Source organism: Musa acuminata, chromosome BXJ1-1, assembly GCF_036884655.1.
Source record: "Musa acuminata AAA Group cultivar baxijiao chromosome BXJ1-1, Cavendish_Baxijiao_AAA, whole genome shotgun sequence".
Lineage (NCBI taxonomy): Eukaryota > Viridiplantae > Streptophyta > Magnoliopsida > Zingiberales > Musaceae > Musa > Musa acuminata.
Genome location: NC_088327.1, coordinates 16,540,840 through 16,566,886, shown reverse-complemented (window position 1 = coordinate 16,566,886; position 26,047 = coordinate 16,540,840). Strand labels below are relative to the sequence as shown.

The 26,047-nt window shown below is 43.0% G+C and overlaps 2 protein-coding genes across 8 annotated transcripts; one reads left to right on the top strand and one right to left on the bottom strand.

Moving 5' to 3' along the window:
• The first annotated feature begins 1,062 nt into the window (after nucleotides 1-1,062).
• On the top strand, nucleotides 1,063-15,218 carry LOC135585776 (serine/threonine-protein kinase ATR-like). Of its 6 annotated transcripts, none has more exons than XM_065187668.1 (15): nucleotides 1,063-1,684; nucleotides 1,996-2,108; nucleotides 2,197-2,528; nucleotides 2,631-2,755; nucleotides 4,146-4,290; nucleotides 4,367-4,942; nucleotides 5,049-5,124; nucleotides 6,548-6,896; nucleotides 7,625-8,878; nucleotides 8,968-12,277; nucleotides 12,357-12,923; nucleotides 13,641-14,139; nucleotides 14,212-14,258; nucleotides 14,324-14,518; nucleotides 14,630-15,218. In XM_065187668.1, exons 1-15 carry the CDS (start codon nucleotides 1,353-1,355, stop codon nucleotides 14,795-14,797), a joined length of 8,088 nt encoding a protein of 2,695 aa, XP_065043740.1. In that variant the 5' UTR covers nucleotides 1,063-1,352; the 3' UTR covers nucleotides 14,798-15,218. The 6 variants fall into 6 exon arrangements, with proteins under 6 accessions (XP_065043740.1, XP_065043730.1, XP_065043734.1 ...); XM_065187662.1 differs by adding an exon at nucleotides 1,752-1,896 and having other exon boundaries at nucleotides 1,408-1,684; nucleotides 13,641-14,258; XM_065187658.1 differs by having other exon boundaries at nucleotides 1,066-1,684; nucleotides 13,641-14,258.
• Nucleotides 15,219-16,470: 1,252 nt separating this feature from the next.
• LOC135580870 (transcription factor BHLH3-like) lies at nucleotides 16,471-18,121 on the bottom strand. Of its 2 annotated transcripts, XM_065187647.1 has the most exons (5): nucleotides 18,031-18,121; nucleotides 17,369-17,931; nucleotides 17,134-17,301; nucleotides 16,890-17,060; nucleotides 16,471-16,803 (listed from the first exon to the last, which is right to left on the bottom strand). In XM_065187647.1, exons 2-5 carry the CDS (start codon nucleotides 17,876-17,878, stop codon nucleotides 16,717-16,719), a joined length of 936 nt encoding a protein of 311 aa, XP_065043719.1. In that variant the 5' UTR covers nucleotides 17,879-17,931; nucleotides 18,031-18,121; the 3' UTR covers nucleotides 16,471-16,716. The 2 variants fall into 2 exon arrangements, with proteins under 2 accessions (XP_065043719.1, XP_065043715.1); XM_065187643.1 differs by having other exon boundaries at nucleotides 17,369-18,074.
• Between the last annotated feature and the right edge of the window lie 7,926 nt (nucleotides 18,122-26,047).

Sequence of the window (26,047 nt, the reverse complement as noted above, 5' to 3'; positions counted from 1 at the left end):
TTATTAGTGTTTCATTTTTCTTCTTTCTTTTGCTCGAATCATCTACATGCGATCACATAAGATGGCATTAATTCGCATAAATAAAAGATAAAAGTAAACGGACTTCAGCTGGTTGATGTTGGAGAGAGACAAGAACTGGATAATCTCAAGGAGACCTGATGACAAGAGTTTGACAAACGCCCCCAATCCAGCTGAGATTAACGTCTAAGAAACGTGGGTGTTTCGCAGAGACGACCGCGGCGATTCGATGAGTGCGTGCGCTCTTCAGAATCCTTTTCCTTCCTCCGTTTTCCTTCGATCTGATGCGAAACCGAGGAGGGAGACATGAGCGTTCATAAGTATTGTCGTCGTCAGGGTGAGTACGTGGAAAGGACGGCTCTTGGTGGCGGCGAAGGGCCACCGACAGAGCTCCTGCGCGGCACGTGCCGTTCCAGCCTGGTCACTTTACTCGAGCCGCGGCGGCTGGCAGCCGCGGGTTTCAACCACCGTCCCAACCTTGTTGTCAACCCATCGAAGAAGAAGAATGATAACACCGCGACGATGCAACCATACGTGCAGGCCTTATCCATGGCTGCTTCCTGCGCCCCCCCCCCCTCTCCTCTCTCGCTCTGGGATATCAGATCGTGACATGGCGATCGGTAAGCGTTGACAAAAATGTAGTTGATTGGAATGAGTCAATCCAATTCAGGTTCAAGAGATTCGAGTTTGTCTTCTGCTAGCTTCAGATAATATTTCTTATACCTCGACTCTGCTCATTTGTTTAGCTTATCCAGGAAGTCAATACATTAATAAATTCATCTTATATCAGAAGAAAGATCTATAAACACCGCTAGATTGAATCATGAGAGAAGTGTCTATATGTGCATATAATAGATATATAGTGATTGATTCCATGGACAAGGAATAACATTATCGGTTAGACACAATGTAGCAGATAATGGGGACCAGTCAATGACAATGGGAAGGATGACGGAGCATTGAAGCAGAAAAGCTATTTGGATCCACAAGCTTATCCAATAGCATCTAATTTATACAGTATACTTCGTTATCATCTGACAGAGGTGAAGCACAAGCTATTTGTCTTCGGCTTGTATCACTGCACAGGTTCTGCAAGGGTGGACATCGGCCTCAAAGCAAGAGATGAACCTGTGGAAGTGTTCTATTTCCAGTAAAGCAATAATGAGCGAAGGGGAAGAAATGTTAATTAGGGCAAGTCCATTCTATTCCTATCAATTAGGTCCAATCCATATTATTTGGTTTCAATTGGGTGGGTCAGGACAGGGCTACGATTGCATATTATTTGGTATCAATTAGGCTCAATCCGTATTATTTGGTATCAATTAGGCTCACGAATGGGTTGGTTAGAACAGGGCTTCAATTGGAACATACCAATATGGGTCGACGCCCAACGGCCCATCCCGGATCGTTCAGTCGAGGGAAACGTCCTCAACCCTTTCCCTCTCAAAAGGGTGGGAGAAATCTCGGGCATAAAAGAGGAGAAGGAGGAGGAGGAGGAAAGAGAGGATGGCCAACCTCTCCAGCCTCATCCACGAGCTGCGGGAGCGGATCGCCGCCTCAGCATCCGCCCCCTCCTCCTCATCCTCGGGAGAAGACCCCCTCGAGACCAAGTTCCGCACCGTCCTGCCCAATCTCCTCCATGCCTATGTCGTTCCCTCTTCTACAGGTACCGGAACCCCCCTCTCTCTCTGCCTCCTCCTCTTTGATCGTCAAGTTAACCAGGTCTCCGGCAGCCAACGAGAGGGAGGTCACCGCGGTCCTCAAGCTGCTCTCCCACACCGCTCGCAACTTCCCCGGTGTGTTCTACCACGGCCGAGCCGCCGCCGTCCTTCCCGTCATCGGTCGCGTACTCCCATTTCTTGCGGAACCTGCCTTTCGGTCCCACTCGCAACCCTAGAACGAAAAGATCAATTTATGCTCCATCATTTTTGCCTTGTGAGTATCACAACCCTAAGCGTGGTCGTTCTACTTTCACAGTTCTCGCCATGGAGTCATCTTTGAGGCTATAGCCTCTCTTCTCTCGCTGCTCCGTACTGGAGACCGTGAAGCCTATCGCATATTCTTTTTGGATGCCATGGTGGTCGTTCAAGGTACAGTTCGTTAATTCGTTCTACTAATTTCCACATTTCTGTACCAAATGTCCGTTCTTTTTCATATTTTCTTGGGTTAACTACACAGATGTTGTTTATATTGCATCGAGTTATGTAAAGAAATCAAGAGCATTTTCTGATGGAGTATCACTGAAGTGTTTCAACGAGTCTTTTGCTCTGATTTCCAACTCGCCTGCACTTTTTAGTGAGCTTCCAGCTTGTTGCCGACCTCTGGATGGCCCGGGTGTACTAGTTGATCTGACTGACATAACAAGATGGCAACCATTTGCAGCGTGGAATATTAGACTTGTTAACAAGTGTCTAATGGAAGGAACACTCTATGTGGAAGGGCTCGTCAATGTCTCATTTGCTTATGCAGTCTGCTCTCTTCTGTGCTATGGGGATGCAACTTTGCACATGGTAGGTCAGTTCTTCTCGATTAGATCTGTCAATAGAATTCTGTATTCATGTTGTTCAACTTGTTTTTATGTACGCCATGGTGATTTGTTGTTGTACAAACAGGCTTGTTTTGATTTTGCACGTTTAGCAGCAACAGTAATAGATGCAGATATAATTCCTGTCGAAAATATCATCCGTTCAATAGCATGCATATTGGGTCAAGATGGCAAGGATTTTGTGGCGTTCAGGTATGCCAAGTTTGTTTCTTGCTAGTACTTAAGTTTCATAGGCTTATGTTTGGATTTGCTTCAATTGTCAGAACTTGGAAGTTGATAGCTACAATTTGATTCTTTAAGGATGTATATAAGACGAGTGTTATTGGAGAGTAATCAGTGGCATGCTTTTTCTTGGCAATATTTCTTTTAGTAAAACGTCATTTGGTGCAGAATAAAGCAAGGCCTGATAAGAAGCTATATTTTCATAACAATCTCTCTCATTTTGCATGGATAATGATGCTGATTTTAGCCGATGATCTAGACTATTACAAGGAAATAACCTTCTGACGAACAATGAAGAAAATGGAGTTTTAGGCATGATACAAATAAAATGAAGTCATGATACTATATAAGAACTCATAGTCCGAGAAAAATTTAAGCACTGATTTTCAGAAGTCATACAATGTTCTCTGAAGTCATATGCTAGCTACTCACATGAATTTTACATAACTTTGTTGACCTTTAAATTGTTAAGCCTTAAAAACTAACCCAGATACTATGATTATTACTTATGGATGTTTTTTTCCTCAAGAACTTGAACTACTTATCACATTGGCCTGGGTCAGTGATTATTATGTTTCCTTCAGAAATCTGCTTTTATATGTGTACCACTTAGGCTACCATGTTAGATATGTTTGTTTAAATTGCATAAGTGAACTCTAACATTCTATATTCCAAGTAAATATTATTTATATTAAAGGGTCTAGCTTAGGCCTTCCTTACATCCTATTATCTCTTATTTTATCGAGAAGCCTTGTTTTTGTATACTAATCATTTAGTAATGGCACTAACTTAATCCTTGACCATAAATACATAATTGCAATGTGCAATACTTTCTTTGTTTATTCTTAATTTGCAAAGTGAAGAACCCAGAAGCAGTTCCCGTTAAGGGTGGCACTACAATGCAAATATGTAACTTCAACCTGATATGTACACCCAATCTGCTGCTCAGATATTTTATGGATTCTGGGGCCTCCCAGATGAGGAGGCTCATTTCTGAAATATTTACTCGTGACATGGTATAATTTATACCTGTCTGATACGTGCACCGTATCTGCTGCACAGATGTTTTATGGATTCCAGGGCCTCCCAGAGGAGGAGGCCCCTTTCTGAAATAATCGTTTGTGGCATGGTATATTCGAACTCATATTAACAGGATATTTTACAATGCTCTTTATATTTTCTGGTTTAAGTTATAGCTGCATCTGTACATGATCAATTTATATCCCCAAAAATTGCCTATGGGAATTTTGTTATCTAGAATTTCCTTGTTCTTAAATCTACATAACTGTCAAGTCTATAACTTTTCTGTTTCTTTTCTAAAGTTTTTTTTCCCCTCTTGTGATACACTATCACTTTGCAGAAACACTGCATATGATTCTTCTATGGGTGCATGCCTTCATGTACTGCATTTGTCTTGTCAGCATGACATTCTTGAATCGACAGCTGGTGACGTTGTTAATGTTTTCTCTAGATCCTTAGAGAGCACTGAAAGCCCTGAACTTCAGGTCAATCTATATACATTTTTGGTATTGTTTAATTGTCTTTTGGATTCCCAAGATGGTACTGACTTAATTCTATCAGGTAGCAATCTGCAGTGCTTATATACGAATTGTTAAAAGCTGCCCTCTGCAAATTTGGGAGCCTGTAAACCTTGTTAAGATGCTATGCTTGCCAAGACCTTGTGTACCACTGATTGAGTGTATCCGGGTGGCAATTGATATTCTTTGTTCCAACAATGTTTCCGAGGTTGAAGATGATCATAACTTTGGCATGTCATTGGCCAGTCTTAAGAAATCTCATTTGCCTAAAGTTGGTGAGAAAAGATTGTCTGACACTGTTGTCAAAGTTCAGTGTAAGCGTCAAAAGGCAGCAGAAGCAAACACACTGGATGCTTCAGATTTTGCTGTAGATGTTGAATGTAATTCTTCTTTGGTGAATGAACGCAAGAAAGAATTTGCAAATGAGCTGTGGAGATCAATTTCTGTGTTTCTTGAATTATCAAAACCTGTTCATACAAAAACTTCTGCACTAAAACCAGAAACAACAATAAGAGCTCTTAGCATTCTCAGCCTCGTCTTTTCTGCTTATCCTAATGACAGTTTGTCTTCTAGAATTTTCCATCAATTGTTTTCCTGGATGCCTTGGATATGTAAGCAGGTTCGCCGATAATAATCAGACAAAAGTGTTGCAAACTAATGGCTTAGCATTTATTTTCATTTTTCTTTGTTAACTCTTTGGCCTAATTGAAGATTTTATGATACAGGCAAAGAATTCAAGCTTACTTTCATTTGATTTGCCTACCTATTTACAAGCAGTTCACAGCATATTGTGTCTTCAAGGTGCGGTCCTAAATATTCTGTCATCCTTTTCATTAGATTGGAGTAATAATCAACTCAGTTCATTCATGGGATAATTATGCCTTTAGTTTCCTGCAAATGCTTGTTTACCACGAACTTATAGGCGATCAGTTAATGCAAGCCATAGAACTTGCCAGTAATGAACTGTAGATTGTGACACCATTGCAATGTTACATAATATAATGCTGTTTAGATAGATGGTGGTGTTCATTTTCTTTAAGCTGACTCTTATGTTGCTGTTTTTATGATGCTGATACACTTCTTTTGCTTAAATTGTTTACCAAGTGGATGATTCAGTTATGCATTCATTTTAGCATAGTTTTTTAGGAAGTTCTTTTGGTGAATAATAACAAATGTACAGCACTGTGACCTTTCTTTCTTTTTCAATATTTTCAAAATTTTTTTAAAGAACCAACTGTGGGAAACCATCCAGAAAGAATTTATTTACAAAAAGTTTTACACAAAAGTTTAAAGGAGAAAAAAGAAGACAAAAACAACAAAATGAAAATGGGAACAAAGTAAGAAATAAGGGGGAAAAAAAGAGCAACACATTGCATGTCTAACTTTTATCTTCCATATTTCAGAGGTCATATATATCCTCCACTTTTGTCGTGTTTCCTCTGAGAATATTTTTCACCTTTCATTTCAAGGATCCAGCACCAGCCTATGATCATCAGCATTCTTACTCTCTTCTCTCTTCAGTTCACATTGGTAACCTAAGATTGCAAAGATTATAGGATCCCTTCACCTTGGTCTCCATATTATATGTTTCTACCATGCTAAATGAAAAAATGTTCTCACTAAGGTTCTGATTGCTAATCGAGAAGCTGGTGAAAGACTGTTACACCTTAATTTTGACCTTGTTGTGTATGTTGTTGCATCTGGGTACAACAAAGATGGTTGGTGTCCTGTATGGCGGTACCCATGGAGTAAGAACTGTTAAAAGATGAGAGATTGTTGGTTTAACCCATTACTTTTCTGATCCTGTACAGTGTCCTGTACATGGGATAATCTTGAACTTCAAAGTCATATTTTCAGCTAGTAAACATTTGTCCTTGCTTGTGGCCATATGCATGTGTGGTGATGTATGATTCATGGCACCATGTGTTTGATATATATCAAGCTCAGTTGTTTGGTTATGGCATGCTATCCATGTATGCACTATAAGAATTTGGGGTCTATGTGTAAGTTCGTCAACTTAGTGCTTTCGAATTACGTGGAGGCTCCATATTCCTTTACTGCCTAATATATCCAGTTTTTGGGCGAAATATTTATACTAATATAGTAATCTGAGCATGGTATAGTTTCTTAAAGATTTGCTTTTACTTTTAAACTGTAAGACTACAATGATAAGTACTTGCACATCCCAATACCAAATTGCATCATCCTATTGTCAATCATTCAGGTGTTCTGCAGTCACAGATGAAGTTGTTCCAGGATGATGACTCCATTGATGCAGACAGCGGGAGCTGTAGTTATCCACAATATGCTGATCTCCTGGAATTCTTGAAACTGCCTTGGACCAATAATTCTTTCATTGCTGAAGCTTTTCTAGTCAGGAAAGTAAAATGTCTGTGCATACAAGCTCTCTCCAAGATCGGCATTAAACTAAAAGATGAAAGTGATCTTGAAGTGATGGACTTGGCTATGCATGATGAAAGTGAAGAAGTCTGTATTGAAGCTATTACATCAATGCCAGTGATCATATTATTTTCTGGTCAGATTTTTCTGGGAAGCATGTTAAGAAAACTAGAGTGAGTAGATGTACGCTTGACATGCTTTGCCATTGCTGTTTGTCTTCTTCTATTGAGGTCTACTCATTATTTTCTGATGTCTGATTTTGTTTCATGTTATATTCTATTTGTTCTGCAGTAGTAACTTCCTCCTTTTGGGTAGATATTTTAAGATTGTCAATCAGTTTCAAATTCATCACCATGTTTGTCAGTGGAAAGCTGACTTTAGAGTTGATTGGTAGTTACCTAATTTAGCTTGACTTGATAATAACATCTCAAACAGAAATGGGTTTAAACTTTGTTAGATATGACCAACATCATGACTATGTCTACTTTGCAAGTATATGCAGGACTGGGTAGCAGCCGATGCCAACTTATGTAGATCTGATCCAACTTGATAATCAGTAAACTTGAAGACCTGATACCTTATAAGTGGTTTATGCTTCTTTGTTGATAAAATGGTTGTAATTAGATGTACCATAAAAAAAATCAATAAATCATATCATTTTTTAATTGTGTTGTGAACATTCCTATAGAAGGGATTTTTTGTTTTGTTGATTCACTACTTAGTAGACTGACGATGCTTTACTGGGAAGGTATTTGGTAATTAGACCTTGTAACAGCACAAAGGTACTAACACAATCAATATTGAAATGCATGATCAACAGACCTTTTAATTCTTCCAGTATGTTATATAAATGTCATCTTATTGAATTCAAGATATGATGAATAGCCGCTTAATGCTACAGGTCAGTGGGTCGATATAGAAGTGTCGAAATTGGTAAAAGTATTCTCTTTTCACTTGGCTATATGTCATGTTTGCATAGCTCTTCAGATACCTTTGACGATCAGAATAGAAGTCCTTGCAAATTATTTCTAGGTGATCACTATGAAAAGCAGACAAAAACAATGGATCTTCTGAGAGGATTTCGGTGCCCTCATTGTGACATGGGAGTAATGCACAATAAAGGGCTATCTTCTAACACTATATCTATGCCTAAGCAGCAAAGCATAAAATCTGATTGTGACACTAGTTTTGTTAGATTTCAGACACTGTTCTTTGAGTTTCTATATGATGATTCATCAGAAGAATTCTATGTTGCATGTGTTCAAATATTACCAAGAATTCTAAGGCATTCATCTCAAGATACTCTTCTAAGTACAAGAACGAAGTGGAGTGAGTGTATTGATTACTTACTCCTCCACAAGGTAAAGGCCGTGAGGGAAGCCTTTTGCATGGAGATAAGTTGCTTCCTAGAGGATAATATTTTGGAGCCATTGTTTAATGATGTGGAAGGAAGTGACAATACCAATGAACAAAGATTTATGGACAAACTAAAACATTCTTTGGCAGCTGCTGAAGATGCTGAGGTCCTAATGACACTATTGGAATCAACAGCTGCCATTATGAATTCTAGTGACATCCGTGGCCCCATGTTCTTTTACTCGCTTATTTTGTTTATCGAGCAGCTTGACAACTGTAATCAAATAGTTAGAATGACTGCATCAAGATTTATACAAAAGTCCCCCCATTTCTCTTGTAAAGGAGGATTTGAATCAGTCATTTCCAAGTTTTCTTGCATTCGTGATGAGCTTTATGAATATTTCTCTTCAAGACTTGTGAGTCGCCCAGCCATGATTAGAGAATTTGCAGGGGCTGTTCTTGGTATAAAGATTGAGGAATTTATTGGGAAAATTGTCCCTTTTGTCATACCAAAGCTTATTGTTTCACACAAGGATAATGATCAAGCAATTATCACTTTGCATGAACTAGCGATCCACTTAAATTCAGATGTTGTACCATTGATTGTCAATTGGCTGCCCAAAGTGCTTGCTTTTGCTCTTCTCCATGCAGATGGGAAGGAGCTATCCTCTGTATTGGAATTTTATCATGTTCAAACAGGATCTGGTAACAAAGAATTATTTGCAGCTGCTTTACCAGCACTTTTGGATGAACTTTTATGCTTTTCTGGGGAAGGGGATATGGATGAGACCGAGAGGAGGTGATAAATTTAACATTTCTACTTCATGCATTAGGCATTAGATAATGCTCCGTTCATTCTAAGTTCTTGTTATTTTTGTTGTCTTTCAGGACCTCTCGAATTCCTATGATGGTTGAAGAAATAGCCAAAATCCTGACATGTTCAGATGACCTTCCAGGATTTCTCAAGAATCATTTTGTTGGTCTCCTTAATAGCATTGACAGGAAAATGCTTCATTCTGAAGATATCTGGTTTCAGAAACAAGCCTTGAAGCGGATAGAAAAGTTGACTGAGATGATGGGTCCTTACCTCAGTACACATCTTCCCAAAATTATGGTCCTTTTAATGTATGCCATTGATAAAGAAGCACTTCAAGCTGAAGGTCTCAGTGTGTTGCATTTTTTTATTAAGCAGCTGGCTAAACTTTCACCTTCCAGCACCAAACATGTTATCTCACAGATTGTAGCTGCCTTTATTCCATGCTTGGAAAGATGCAAAGAAAACCCTTCTATTAATTTAAAGAAAATTGTTTGTATTTTGGAAGATCTTGTTGTTGAGAATCGGCTGTTACTAAGGCAACATATAAGGGAGCTTCCTCTGTTGCCCACCATTCCAGCTTTATCTGAAGTGAACAAAGTCATACAAGAGGCAAGGGGATCAACGTCTCTGCATGATCAATTGCAAGATGCTGTTGATGGCCTTAATCATGAGAGTCTAAATGTAAGATATATGATGGCATGTGAGTTAAGCAAACTGTTGATTTTGAGAAGAGAAGAAGTTACTGCACTGATTGCTGATGAGTCAATTGTAGATTTGGATGTCATGAGCTCCTTGATTTCATCGTTATTAAGAGGGTGCGCAGAGGAATCAAGGACAGCAGTCGGCCAACGGTTGAAGTTAGTCTGTGCAGATTGCTTAGGTGCCCTTGGTGCTGTAGACCCAGCTAAATTTAAAGGAATAGCTTCTGAGCGATTTAAGATTGAATGCTCTGATGATGATCTAATTTTTGAATTAATTCACAAGCATCTAGCAAGGACATTCAGATCTGCTTCTGATACCATTGTCCAGGATTCAGCTGCCTTGGCTATACAGGAGCTTCTCAAGCTAGCAGGCTGTCAAGCATCACTTGGTGAGAATATAGGCAATGAAAATCTACGTACATCTGAGGATAGGGTTGCTGGTGGTAGTGAGGTGAATACCAGGGGTCAAAGATTGTGGGATCGCTTTTCTAATTATGTTAAGGAAATTATTGCACCATGTTTAACTTCAAGGTTCCAACTTCCAATTGTAACTGATTCAGCAGGTATTGGCCCTGTTTATCGTCCTTCCATGTCATTCCGGAGGTGGATTTTCTTTTGGATCAGGAAATTAACTGCATATTCAACTGGTACACGCTACAGTATTTTCAGTGCATGCCGTGGAATAGTACGACATGACATGCAGACAGCTGCCTATTTGCTTCCTTATTTAGTACTGAATGTTGTTTGCCATGGCACAGTTGAGGCGAGGAACAGCATAACCGAGGAAATCTTAACTGTTCTTAATGCTGCAGCTTCAGGGAACAGTGGAGCTGCAGTGCATGGAGCTGCTGGTGGACAGAGTGAAGTGTGCATACAGGCTGTTTTTACTCTTCTTGATAATCTGGGGCAATGGGTTGATGATCTCAGACAAGAAACTGTTCTGTCCCAGACTTTTCACACTACAGCCTCAAAGAAAGCACTGGGATTGAAAGTTGAAAATGAGGCTATAGGTAATGTAGTTGAGCTGTTATCTTCCATTCCTAAAGTTACCCTTGCTAAGGCCTCCTTCAGATGTCAAGCTCATGCTCGTGCATTGATGTATTTTGAGTCATATGTTCGGGAGACACCAGGTTCCTTCAATCCAGCTGCCACAAGTGGTTTAGAATCTTTAAACAAGCCTGGGAAGTTAGGTTCCTTGGATCCAGCTGGTGCAAGAAGCAATTTAGACGATCTCTTTTCTGTTGAAGACATTTCATTTTTGATGGAGATATACAGTGGTTTAGATGAGCCTGATGGCCTTTCTGGTTTGGCAAATCTGCGGAAAGTATCAAAACTGCAAGATCAACTTCTAATAAATGAGAAAGCAGGAAATTGGGCAGAAGTATTGACATTATGTGAACAGGCCTTGCAGATGGAGCCTTCTTCAGTTCAAAGACATTCAGATGTTCTCAATTGCATGCTTAACATGTGCCACCTTCAGGCTATGGTAACACATGTAGATGGTCTGAAATCTAGGTTACCTCAGTATGAGAAAACATGGTGCATGCAAGGTGTACAGGCAGCATGGAGGTTGGGTAGATGGGATCTGATGGATGAATATCTTTCTGCTGCAGAAAAAGAAGGTCTAGCCTGTAGTAACTCTGAGAGCAATGCTTCATTTGACATGGGCCTCGCCAAGATAATCCAGGCAATGATGAATAAAGACCAATTCTTGGTTGCTGAGAGAATTGCACAGTCTAAACAAGCATTACTTGCTCCATTAGCAGCAGCTGGTATGGACTCATATGTGCGTGCATATCCATACATAGTGAAACTTCACATGCTATGTGAGTTGGAAGACTACAGTGCTCTTCTTGGGGAAGATTCATTTCTTGGAACAACTTTCACATTGGATGATCCAAAATTTTTAAAGGTGACTAAGGACTGGGAAAATCGTTTGAGGATCACACAACCATCGCTGCGTGCGAGAGAGCCACTGTTAGCTCTTCGCAGGTTAGTTTTCAGAACGAACAATTTGGGTGCTCAAGTTGGAACCTGCTGGCTTCAATATGCGAAGCTTTGCCGTTCTGCTGGTCACCATGAGACTGCTCAACGGGCTATATTAGAGGCACATGCTTCAGGTGCTCCAAATGTTCACATGGAGAAGGCTAAACTTCTCTGGACTATTAGAAAGTCTGATCATGCTATAGCTGAATTGCAGCCATTTGTCCCAGATCCAGACATTCCTATTACCACACAAGCGTCGAAGGAGAATCGAGATTTGGCTAAAATCATTCTCCTCTATACTAGATGGATCCACTATACAGGTCAAAAGCAGAAGGAAGAGATTTTGAAGAATTATTCTAGAGTGAGGGACTTGCAACCCAAGTGGGAAAAGGGATACTTTTTCATGGCAAAATATTGTGATGATCTTCTTGTTGACGCTAGGAAGCGCCAAGAAGATAATCTTGCAATGCAGTCCTGTATTGCTGGTAGCTCTTTGAATCCATCAACGGAGGAAAAACCATGGTGGTCTTACCTACCTGACGTGTTGCTGTTTTATGCGAAAGGACTTCACAAAGGACACAAGAACCTTTTTCAAGCACTGCCAAGATTGCTAACACTCTGGTTTGAGTTTGGAAGCATATATTACAGAGATTGTTCTTCATCTGATAAACTTATGAAAACTGTTTTCACAAGGGTAAACAAAATTTGTTCTTGCATATTTCAGTGTTTTTTTTATTTTCTAATTGCTGCGATGCTCATTTTCTGTTTGTCAGATCTTGAGCATTTTGCGGGGTTGTCTAAAGGATCTGCCGACATATCAATGGCTAACAGTACTATCTCAATTGGTTTCTCGCATCTGCCACCAGAGTCAAGAAATAGTTCGAATTGTCAAACATATAATTACATTAGTTCTACAAGAATTTCCACAGCAAGCACTTTGGATGATGGCTGCAGTTTCAAAGTCAACAGTTGCTGCAAGGCGTGATGCTGCTGCTGAGATAATACAAGCTGCAAGAAGATCTCGAATTGGGAGTGAAATTAGTGGCCTATTTATTCAATTTGCCAGCCTGATTGATCACCTGATTAAGTTGTGCTTTCATCCTGGACAGCCAAAGGCAAAAACAATTAATATCTCAACTGAGTTCAGTACCTTGAAGAGAATGATGCCTCTAGGAATCATATTGCCAGTCCAGCAGGCTCTTACTGTCACTTTACCGTCTTATGATGCAAGTCTTATGGATTCTCCTAGCTTTGATGTATTTTCAGCCTCTAATCATGCTATGATATCTGGCATAGGAGATGAGGCCGAAATCCTTTCCTCTCTTCAGCGACCGAAAAAGGTACCAATCATACTTATTGGTTTTCCAACGTGCGGCCGACAAGATAGATACGTTGTAAGGTGTCCCTATAATGTGGGTGGAGAACAACTGAGATCACAAAATTTAGTACAAGTATTTAGATGGGACTTCTTGCACAAGTTGAACTTATGATAATTTGAAACCCATTTGCATAATGTAAACTTCAAATACGATTTATTAACATGATTATCATCTCCTTTTATTGCTTATTTCTTCAAGATATATAGTCAAGTCAACCTATTTTCTATTTTAAAGTAAAAATAATTTATAAGAAAATAAGATGATTAAGAAAATGATTTTGTTAGTTATTGTCAAATGATCGGCGAGAAAGATAGAAGTTTTAGGCTCTCGCAATTTTGTGGTGTCTAAGGATTTTTTTTTGTACAAACTTATATGGCTACTAGGGGCATATCCATCCTATCCTTGATTTGATGCATTTTTTTTTCTTGATTCTTATAAAAGTAAATTCTAGAGCAACATACACAGCACGTCAGGCAAAATATTTTCACATGGTTTCATGACCATTTCCTTTATGCACTTAAAAGTTACTTGTCAATGACAAATACGTCACATTTAACTAATCCTGGTATTCTGACCGTTGAGGGAAAAGCGTGCTAATAAGAGGTATGTTTCTCATTAAGTTGCATGTATGTTCCATGATAATCCAATTTTGGTGGGATGATAAATTTGGAATTTCAGGTGGTTTTTCTTGGAAGCGATGGTGTTCAGCGTCCGTTCCTCTGCAAGCCAAAGGATGACTTGCGGAAAGATGCACGGATGATGGAATTCACTACAATGATTAATCGTCTGTTATCCAAATTTCCTGAGAGCCGCAGAAGAAAGCTGTACATACGAACCTTTGCTGTGATCCCTCTTACTGAGGATTGCGGGATGGTGGAGTGGGTCCCGCATACTCGTGGCCTCCGTCACATTCTTCAGGACATCTACATAACTTGTGGAAAGTTTGACAGACAGAAGACAAATCCTAAAATCAAGAACATATATGATCAGTGCAAGACATCTGAAGAGGAGATGTTGAAATCACAAATCCTTCCCATGTTCCCTCCTGTTTTCCACAAATGGTTCTTGACCACATTCTCTGAGCCAGCTGCTTGGTTTCGAGCAAGGGTGGCTTATGCACATACCTGTGCTGTTTGGTCCATGGTTGGGCACATTGTCGGTCTAGGTGACAGGCATGGTGAGAACATTCTATTTGACTCAACTACTGGTGACTGCATTCATGTTGATTTTAGTTGCTTATTTGACAAAGGTTTACTACTGGATAAGCCTGAGCTGGTGCCTTTCAGGCTAACCCAGGTAAATTCTATATGGTATTTATTTTTGCCTATTTTTCCTTCCGCTGCTCACATGCTTTTGTGCAGAACATGATCGATGGTCTGGGCATTACTGGATACAAAGGTGTCTTTTTGAAGGTCTGCGAGATCACACTTTCAGTGCTACGAACACACAGAGAGACTTTGATGAGTGTTTTGGAAACTTTCCTGCATGATCCCTTAGTGGAATGGACCAAATCTCACAAATCAAGCGGAGTGGAAGTTCAAAATCCTCATGCACAGGTTTGTTATATACTATATATATCTTTATATTTTATCCACCATTACTTGACGAGCAGACTTGTAACCACTACTAGGTTTTGTCTAATGATTCTGTATGTGCAAAAATTTCAGAGGGCCATCAGCAATATCAAGGCACGTCTTCAAGGAATAGTGGTCGGGGTTGGAGCAGCACCCTCTTTGCCCTTGGCTGTAGAAGGACAGGCTCAACGCCTAATCGATGAGGCTATCTCACTCAAAAACCTCGGAAAGATGTATATATGGTGGATGGCTTGGTTCTAAGAGTTGCTTGGTAGCCTTGCTGTCGATATTTGCTTGTTTGTCTTTAGTATTACGCGTGCTCCTGCTCGGTGAATGGACAAATGTGTCTGCAGCATTGTCACCGTAAGTGGGAACTAGAGCAGGGTCATGACAGGGCCATGGTAGATTTTTCACACGTTTTTTGGTTCTTTCTCGTGATGATCATTGAAATCATGTGGTTTTCTTGAGATTACATTTTTCACAGGCATTTTGGTTCTCGCTTGTGATCATTGTATTTATGTAGAACTTCTTTTTAGAGCTGTGCTGTATCATATGATAACAACTTGAGGGTATATATATTGAAATTAGATTCGCAGAGAATCATATACGTAGCGGTCAATTCAACCGACTTTATGTCACCGAAAACATATGGCAATCAATGTCAGTTTTGCAGGCTTGGAAACGTCATGTGACGTGGCATGGATTTGAATTAAATTGTTGGCTTTCTGGTGTATATCAAATTGGATTGATTATACTCTGATGACGATCGGATCAGATTAATCCTGTTGTTTCTTGGGTAAATTAAAAAAAAAATTTAAAAATATTTCCCTTCAAAACGTCTTAATTCTTGTAATAATATTTTTTTTAATTTATTATTTTATTATTGTTGAATTGAACGAGACTCTCATGAGGAGGACAAGGCGTTAATGGATGAATTACGAATAAGGATGAGGCTGGAGACGACAGATGAGGACAAGACTAGAGATGGAGATGGCCATGATGGCACGAACGACAAGAGTAATATTATTTTAAAAAAATAAAAAAATACGCCAAAAAGATGATCTTGAAAAAAAAAAAAGTAGAAAATTTGCCATTGTTTCTTTTCTCTTTTGGCAGAGGAACAAATCCATTGCTAGCGTCATAAAGCTGTAGCTACGTATTCAGATGTCGGATTGTACGGCACTCACGAGATGGACATCACTTCAATCCTTTGAAACCGCGCCGTTGGATATAGCAATAGTTCCAAGTGATCTCAAACAGGGGGGTCGCAACTCCTCTTCACTTTTGAGCCTCACGGGGGTGGGAGGAGAAGAAAGATTACTCTCGATTCTGCAGCGTTTGCGATATGGTAAGAGTCTCCGACAGCTTCTCGCGAAGGCCAACGGAAAAGACAACAGTTCCAGTTTCCCTGATTGCCTCAATCTTGACCGTCTATAAAGTTATATAATATTACTACTTTGCTGTGGCGGCCCCCCCCCCTTGGCACATGATATATAACATAAAGATTGAGTCAACATATTTCGCATCTCAATCACAACATGCGAAAGCTTAAATACGTCATGTAACATACATTGTTACATACATCCATACATGTAGCCTTTCCCGATCCTTCATCTACTAGTACTTATCTCACCTTGAATCTAAAGCACGTAAGCCCTAAGCTCACACGGTTAACACATCAATCTGTTCTTCCTCGTAGAGACATCTGATTGATTAATGCATCATTAATTATACCGAACATCGTACTAAATACGTCAAACCAATGCAAATGGTCAAATTGATCATGATAGAGGACGCCGATTCAATCAAGAAATTAACCTTTCTAAATTATGGATAATTCTTAACAATATTAAACTATTCTTTAATTTTTTTTTAACCATTATCATGTATGAATATTCTCATTATATATATATATATGTATACATTTATTTGCTTAGATTGAATATGAATGTCTCAGTGAAAATGGAGACTAAAGCAGTCATCAGGATACAGATCGGTGCCAACAACACACATCTTCTAAGCACAAATCCTCTCACACCAAAGCAAATCTCATCTGCCGTCACAATGCGAAGTAGCTACACAAACACCCTTCACATAGGTAGTCACCTTCCGTACCAGTAGTACTAAACCATTACAGTAATCGAGAGATCATGTACACGAGACCCGGCGTCATCTCCTCCTTACAAACACCTCCCTCCGTATCCTGCGTTCCTGAACAGTGCTTGCTTTATGTCCTCGGCGCTCACCACCGTCCTCGGATCCATGTCCTGCGCCGCCGCCAGCAGCAGTTCAAGATTTTAGCAGCTAAATCGTCGCAAAGATCAAGAGAAGAGCGAGGGCCACTGATCTTTACCAGCTCGGAGCAAGAGGCCTGCATGCCGAAGTCGTTGAAGCAGCTGATGACGCATTGTTGGATCTCCATCCCCAGCGCCTCCAGGGTGTTCACCGTGGAAAGCAGCAGACCGGGCTTGGCCGCGCAGCAGATCTCTATTCGAGTGTCGTTCTCCCTTCTCTCCACGTCGAACTACGAGGTCGATTCAGAGTCGGTCAGTGAGGCGTAGCTTCAGCCAAGCACGGGACCGGCGAATGTTACCTACCTTGGGGGAGTTCCTCACCAACACCTCATCGGAGTTCAACTCCTTGATGATGCTCAACAGATTCGCCTGCTCCGGGCCGACCTCGATCTCCTCCTGCAGGTGCTTGATCCTCTCCAGGAGCTCCTTCATGTAATCGATGGTGTCCCCGAGAATGGACGTCCTGTCCATCTTGTGGACGCAGATTTGTGTCAGTGCAATCTGGAGGTCGAATGAACCCAAGGAATCATCCACATACCTTGCTGATCTTTGGAACGACGGATCTCAGCATAGAGAGCCTGTCATTGAGCCTTTTCCTCCTCCGCCGCTCCGCCATTAGATTCTTGGAAGGCATGCCTTCCAGCTTCTTCTTCTTCTTCCTCTCCACATCGCCACCCGGTCCAAACATCACCGACGCCTCCGCAGACTGGCCCATCTCCACTTTGCAAGCACTCTGCCCATGGTCACCGTCATCCAGCGTCGACCGCACCGACGAGGACTGGATCTCCGGCGCCGCCGCAGTCGCCGAGTAGACGCCGCCGAGCGGACAGTACACTTCGCTCAAGAAGTCGTAATTAGGCTCCACCGGCATGGCAACGCCGGCGTCGAATGCCGTGAAACTGGGAGGGACCAACCCAGGGGTCTGCTGGAAGCAGTCTAAGCTCCCGTCGCACGAGAAGAACTCCCCCATTGCAGCCGGAAACGAGTCCCACGCGTCTCTCCTCAGGGACATAAGCTCCTCCAAGAAGCCATGCTCGTCGAGCTCCATTTCTTTCAAGGCAGCAGAAGGCACACAAAAGCCACTGAGCTTCCCGAACCAGCCTGAGGAATTATATATACAACCTTAAAGGAACAATTATTCCCTGCAATAAATGCAATATGCTATCCAATAAGGTATGTTGGCATTGCATTAGAACCTACAGAGCGTAGCTAGATTGGAATGGAATCTCCTTTCTCTCTCTCTCTCTCTCCCTCCCTGTGCGGTCTATATCATAGAAATCTGCAGTTGCGGAGAGGGTGACATTAATTATAATGGAATGGCCTGAGAGGTTTGACCCACAAGTGTGTCGGAGACGTAAAGAACGAGAGGGAGGGAGCCGAGGCCAATGTCAGGGTTCCCTGCACATGTATGTACGTTACCTTCGCACATAACTGGGCGTATAAATATCGGTACAGGTCGTCACGGCAGCCTATGCTCTGGAGTTTGGAGGTTGGCTACTCGGCTCTGATGCAAGTTGGCGGTGGCGTGGGGGAGGGAGCCCTTTCCTCTGGGCTCCTTGTGGAATGTTTCTTGTCTCCATCTATCTGCCTGTGAACCCCACTCTTCCACCATCAGTACTCCTCGGTGCAGTGTGATACAGATCGTCTTCTTCTTTCTCTCTCTTTCTGTGAATGCAGTGGTGTTGGTGTTGCTTATCAAACACATGGATCGGAACTTTCTGCAAAAAGCTTATGAAAAGTGTTGGTGTTGCTTAAACTGACTGCATCACTATCATACGATGCAACCGGATGATGCCAGGATGGAACGAATGTCTAATACCATATTGATATGAAAGCAAGATATGGTGATAATTCTACAGTGGAGACAGAGACTCGACACGCAAACACAAGTAGAACATTAATCAATTCATCAACTTTGGCTTCTCAATCAACCACAAAATGTTCCAAGTACAAGCAAGCAAAGTTGTGTTCATGTTAACAAGATTTGTTCGAGTGGTTTCAAACAGTGACTGCATTTGCTGCATTCTTATTATAATCGTTACTGTTCATTCCTGCGAGGTGCATGCATGTGAAGAAACTCCATCCGAACCTCCGATTCCGATGGGCAAATACTTATGCAAGAAATATAATGAGTCGATTTGTTTGTATCTCTTCCTGACACAGACTCAAGTCTATATTTCTTTCATGTCTCATCCTGCCATTTTCTTATTTAGATGATTTTTCGTTCCGTTTTCTCATGCCTTCACTTAAACAAATAATTTGTAGTTAATCGGTCAAATTACCGAAGTATTTCTTTAAGAAGATAAGTTTAAAGTTACAAAAGAAGTTGCTATTAAGCATTAAGTCACAAAAATAATCTCTCTCTATTTGTAAAAATAACACACTACGTAAAGCATACATGAGTCATTAGGATTATATATGAAAGCCAAAGCTTTTCGATTACATTCAACATGAGTCTTTATCATCTATAGTTAGTTATCTTTAACCTCTCGATCCTTATACTTTCAAAAGTTAGATTGAGATTTCTATATATACGAAAATGAAATATTTGATCTCGTTGCTTCAACAAAACCTTTCTCTTTATTGATTTTTAATATTGTATAGAGATCTCAATACTTTATTTTAGTAACTATAAATATTTCAATATAATTTTTAAAATATAGAAATCGAGATGATGAAGATAACTAATTACAGAAATAATCTAAAATAGGCTCATATCATCCACCTATTTGTTGCAAATCGCTATATATATATATATATATATATATATATATATATATATATATATATATATATATATTGTGGGAAACAACTTTGAGCCGTAGTCTCGGGGCCGACGCAGCTCGGTTCGGGTCCGGACGACGGGGATCTCCCTGGGGCGTTCCTTGAGCCCGCTGAGGCGGTCGAGTGCGGTGTCCGATCGGGACGGTGTAGCCGTCTCCTCCGGGCAGGAACTCCTCGCCTGCGCGTCCGGAGGGGACCTTCGGCTTCGCACCTGCACAAAGGTCGGGTCGAGGTGCTTGGCCCGACCCATCCGACGATCAAGTTAGCAGATGTGGAGGGGGTTTCAGATGAAGAAGTGTTTTTGTGTGTCTATCTCTCCCTCCCTCTTTCTGATGAACGAGAGGGTATTTATAGGGAAGCTTACTGCTTCCTGAGCTGCCCGCTTGCAGGGGGCAGGCTGGTAGCGTCTGACTTTGTGTTGGAGTGGCGTGAAGAATTGAGCTTTGGCAAGATGTTAATGCGCCTCGGTCGGCGTTCTGGTCTGCATTGACCAGGTGCTGTTGCGTGAGGCGTCATCTGACGTCAGCCGAGTCTTATCATAATTACTATCCTCATCATATTCCCCCCCGGAAAAAAGATATGCGTCGGTCGTTGTAACGGGAGTCCGAGGCATGGGTTCAGCTTTCAGGTGGGCTGGCCGCGCAGACGCGGTCTCGGGGAGCATGGAGCCGAGGAGCACGAGGCAGGTGGGCTGGCCGCGTAGGCGTGTCTCGGGTCATGGAGCCGAGGAGCACGACGCAGGCAGGCTGACCGCGCAGGCGTGTCTCAGGTCATGGAGCCGAGGAGCACGACGCAGGCGGGCTGGCCGCGCAGGTGTGTCTCGGGTCATAGAGCCGAGGAGCACGACGCAGGCGGGCTGGCCGCGTAGGTGTGTCTCGGGGCATGGAGCCGAGGAGCACGACGCAAGCGGGCTGGCCGCGCAAGTGTGTCTCGGGGCATGGAGCCGAGGAGCACGACGCAAGCGGGCTGGCCGCGCAGGTATGTCTCGGGGAGCATGGAGCCGAGGAGCACGACGCAGGCGGGCTAGCCGCGCAAGTGTGTCTAGGGGCATGGAGCCGAGGAGCACGACGCAAGCGGGTTGGCCGCGCAGGTGTGGTCTCGGGCATCATACGGCCAAGTAGCACGATGGAGGCGGGCAGACCGCATAGGTGTGTCTTGGAGAGCATGGAGCCGAGGAGCACGACGCAGGCGGGCTGGCCGCACAAGCGTGTCTCGGGTTATGGAGCCGAGGAGCCAAGGAGCACGACGCGGGCGGGCTGGTCGCGCAGGTGTGTCTCGGGGAGCATAGGGCCGAGGAGCCGAGGAGCACGACGCAGGCGGGCTGGCCGCGTAGGTGTGTCTCGGGGAGCATGGAGCCGAGGAGCATGACGCAGGCGGGCTGGCCGCGCAGGTGTGGTCTCGGGCATCATGCGGCCGAGTAGCACGACGTAGGCGGGCAGACCGCGCAGGGGTGATCTCGGGGAGTATGGAGCCGAGGAGCCGACTAGCACGACGCAGGTGGGCTGGCCGCGTAGGCGTGGTCTCTCTGGCCTCATGCGGCCGAGTAGCATGACGCAGGCGGGCAGACCGCGCAGATGTGGTCTCGGGCAACAGGCCGCCCTGAGGGGGGCTCGACAGTCTACGACCGAGGGATATGGCAAAGGCCGAAGGACATGACTCAGGCGGGTAGACCGCGCAAGCGTGGTCTCTCTGGCCTCATGCGGTCGAGTAGCACGACGCAGGCAGGCAGACTGCGTAGGCGTGGTCTTGGGCAACATGCCGCCCAGAGGGGGGCTCAGCAGTCTACGGTCGAGGGATATGGCAAAGGCCAAAGGACATGACTTAGGCGGGCAGACCGCGCAGGTGTGGTCTCTCTGGCCTCATGCGGCCGAGTAGCATGACGTAGGCGGGCAGACCGTGCAGGCGTGGTCTCGGGCATCATGCGGCCGAGTAGCATGACGCAGGCGGGCAGGCCGCGCAGGCGTAGTCTCTCTGGCCTCATGTGGCCGAGTAGCACGACGCAGGCGGGCAGACCGCGCAAGCGTGGTCTCGGGCAACAGGTCGCCCTGAGGGGGGCTCGGCAGTCTACGGCCGAGGGATATGGCAAAGGCCGAAGGACACGACTCAAACGGGAAGACCGCGCAGACATGGTCTCTCTGGCCTCATGCGGCTGAGTAGCACGACGTAAGCGGGCAGATCGCACAGGCGTGGTCTCGGGCATCATGCGGCCGAGTAGCATGGCGCAGGCGGGCAAACCGCGCAGGTGTGGTCTCTCTGGCCTCATGCGGTCGACTAGCACAATGCAGGCAGGCAGACCGCGCAGGCGTGATCTCGGGCAACAGGCCGCCCTGAGGGGGGCTCGGCAGTCTACGGCCGAGGGATATGACAAAGGCCGAAGGACACGACTCAAGCAGGCAGACCGCGCAGGCGTGGTCTCTCTGGCCTCATGCGGCTGAGTAGCATGACGCAGGCGGGCAGACCGCGCAGGCGTGGTCTCGGCAACAGGCTGCCCTGAGGGGGGCTTGGCAGTCTACGACCGAGGGATATGGCAAAGGTCGAAGGACACGACTCAGGCGGGCAGGCCGTCCTGAGGCAGAACTCGGGCAGTCTACGGTCGAGGGACACAGCTCAAGCGGGCAGGCCATGCTGAGGTGGACTCGGCAGACTTCGACCGAGCCGTGTATATTTAGAAAGATTTAGGCTGGGGCTAACCGCGAGCCGGGAGGTAGTCAAGTAGATACTGAACTTTCGCTCGGAAGATACTGAGGCAGGGCCTAAATTTCTTTTCACGAGGACTACATCGGATAGTCGTCGCGGGTGTTTGACCCCTTATATGGAGCCCGCTGCCGAAAGTCGTCCCTTCTCCTTACGGCCGCCCAGGCCTCCGCCGCGATGCATTGGTTAGCCCACTGGAGCATCTCTGGCACCGTGGTGGGGGGTCGCTCCACGAGGGACCAGAGGAATCTGGAAGGTCGTAGGCCTATTATAAACGCCTGCACCAACAGAGAAGAGTGAGTGTCTGGCAAACCCCGGATTTGCGTGGCAAAGCGATCCACAAAATGTGACAGGGGCTCGTCCTCCCTTTGTTTGAGTCCGAGGAGCAGTGCCGCGAAGGGCCTTGGCCGTGCATAGACTACGAAGTGGAGCTCGAAGTCATTGGCGAGCTGGTCGAAGGAAGTAATCGTTCCGGTCTTCAAGCCGCCATACCACGCGTGGGCCGACCCTCTCAGAGTGGTAGGAAACGCTTTGCACATCAGGGCATCAGAGGTTCCGTATAGCGCCATTTGGGCGTGAAAAGCGGCTACGTGGTCCGTCGGGTCGGCGGAGCCATCGTAAGCGTCCATAGAGGGGTTGCAGGGGGCAGGCTGGTAGCGTCTGATTTTGTGTTGGCGTGACGCGAAGAATTGAGCTTTGGCAGGATATTAATGTGCCTCGGTCGGCGTTCTGGTCTGCATTGACCAGGTGCTGTTGCGTGAGGCGTCATCTGACGTCAGCCGAGTCTTATCATAATTACTATCCTCATCAATATATATATATATATATATTTATTTATTATGATGATAATTTTTTCAGCTATCATTTATCAGGCATATCATAACGCATATGTTATCATCATCATGATAATAAAAATATTCTGAAGACAACCACAGCATTTGTGTTGTGTCTGACAGACACCGGTCGGAGAGGACTGTGGCCAGGGCTTATTCCCCAAGGTTGGCAACATCACCACCAGGTGTAAAGGCTTGGCTAAGGGTACGACATCGGTGTACAAATCACAGGGTGGTCCCATTTAAAGTCTTAGCTTTATCTACGCTTGAGTACACGTACATGAGTAAGATGGATGACCACTGCCTCTTGAAAACTTCTACCGCTGCCTCTTTGTTGATTGATGAAGAACTATTGAGTTCTGAACCTGCAATCATTAGCCATGCTGGGTTGCTGGATCATGTCAACGAAATCAGTCTTACGAACAGTACCATATAATGGTGATAGGGCCATCATGAGAAGTTTAAAGTAGTATCTATCATACGACGGATGACTAATGAATGATTGCTTAGATGATAACGTTTTTAATAAAATCAAATAAATATAAATAGCATAATGTTAAGATAACCTTATACTAATTTAAAGGGGTATCATATCATCATGCCACGTCTAAACGGACACTGAGGAGTCAAATTCAGAGTAAAGTTCTCTTATTTTATTTTCATCTCTATTTTATTTTAATCTAAATGTTAATATTATTTTGTAAAGTATCTGTCCACGTTGACAAGTGTTTTTGGGATCCGAACATTCTAACAATTAATCTTACTATTTGGTTCTCTTATAAATATCTCATAAGGTGAAAAAGTAAGATGAAAAGAAAGAATTTGAGTGTTAGATATGAAAGAAAAAATGTAAATTTAAAAATATTTAAAGAGGATTTCTTTTAAGTATAACTCATTTCACATGACAAAAAAAAAATTAATTTTTTTTCTTTAAATAAAGAGTTATCATAGTATATTAATTATGTGTCAAAATTTTGTTTTTTTATTATTATTGAACTTTAAAATTTTCTTCTGATTTGAAAAAATATTCGCTGATTGCACATTTTGCTTTGAGAGGAACACAAGTCGGAATACACAAAACCAGGGCAGTGAAACACCGGCCCACAATATTGGTGCCACCAGCCTCTCAATACCACCGCCCAACGCTGGCATCCTCTCTCTTTGCCCTCGAATCTTTTGTCTTGTTTCATCCCTCGTTAGAGACAGATGAGACATGGAAGGTGAGGAGGAGCGGCCACAAAAGGCCAGGGCTGGAGGGCTTTTTTTTTATCTCCCCTACAACTTTGATGTGTGTGTATGGATATAGTAAAAGCAGGGAGTGGTACAAACTACAAACACACGCAATGGGCAGCCTATTCAGCCTTTGGACTCGTGCAGGCAGAAGGTTGAGAGGCTTCCGTGAAGGTCGGCAATCTTTGCGTTGCTCTCTCTCTCTCTCTCGATCTTTCCAGCTATCGAAGAGAGAGAGAGAGAGAGAGAGAGAGAGAGAGAGAGTAACTTCGCTTTGTCCTTAAATAACTAGCAACAGAGGGCTAAAATAGATGGGGCAGAGAGAGGGAAAAGGTGGAATCATCATCACAAACCAACGAAAAGGAACCTGAAAAGGAGGCGCAACCGACAAGCGGAAGGCGACACCAACGTCGGATGCCCTGCGACCGCTCGGCCGCGCGAGCGAGCGAGCGGGCGCCCACCACGACCACGTGAACATGTGGCCGCCTGACGATGCCTTTCCGGCTCGGGCTTCGGTGACCACATCGTTGGTTGTTGTTCCCCAGCCTCGGCGTCTTCAACTCGGGTCATGTCAGCCAACTACTTGACTCGCTTCTTGTCCTAAAGAAACTCGTGCACGCACCCACTGCAGATACCGTGCGAGTTCATGAGAATACGAAGATGCCAATTATTTAGCCTAAGACTTTGGGCAAATTTTTTTTTAAAAATTATAATTTTTAAAACTTTTCCTAGAACGTTTTTACTTTAAAAAAATTTAAAAATAATATTTTTTTAATGATCATTATCAACCATTGCATGACGACCCCCTTCGTCCCCAACAACTCATCATTGCTGCTTGTAAAACCGTCCTCTTCCCTTGACATCGATCGCAAGCGAGATATGCAACAACTAAGTCGACGAGATCATCAGAAACGACAACAACAATGAATCTGACAAAAGAAAAGATAAAATAATCTTTTCACATAATTAAAAATGATCTTATAAAATTTTTCAAATTAGTAAAATAACGTAAATTTTTTTAAAAATAAACTATTTTATTTTTTTTATCAAATCTCATCATCATCATTTATCTTATATATATATATATATATATATATATATATATATATGCCAAATGATGATGAGTCTAAATTAGATCGATATATTTACTATATAATAGAATTATTCTTTTAGTCCATCATTTTATTTGAACATCTTCTATTCATATGCAACTGATCTTTATACCTTCACTAATCAATCTTATCTTGTTTATTTATTTTGATTTGTTCGGATCAAATTGTCCACGATACTAATAATATCAAATAATGATGAGTTTAAACCAAACTAATTAGAGTTGATAAAATTTCAATCAGACTCAAAAGAGTTTTAGTAGTTTAAGTTTGTAAGTTAGGGACCAAGTTCGATATATGCAACTCGATTCTTTCAATTCTAGGCCTGAATTTCAAATAGTAACTCAAGTAAGATCAGATTACGGCCACAGTCCTCATTCCTGGACACAACTCAAACAGACACCTGTGACTCCTCCTGTCCGGGAATCAGTGAATTCCATACCTTGCCACAGGACTCTTTTTCTCTCTCATTTACTGACGAATCCAGTCCATCAGTATATGACCATGGCTTTAAGCTGATCTTAAGCATTGGTTGAGATGCTTTAAAGCATTTGGCATGAGAAAAAA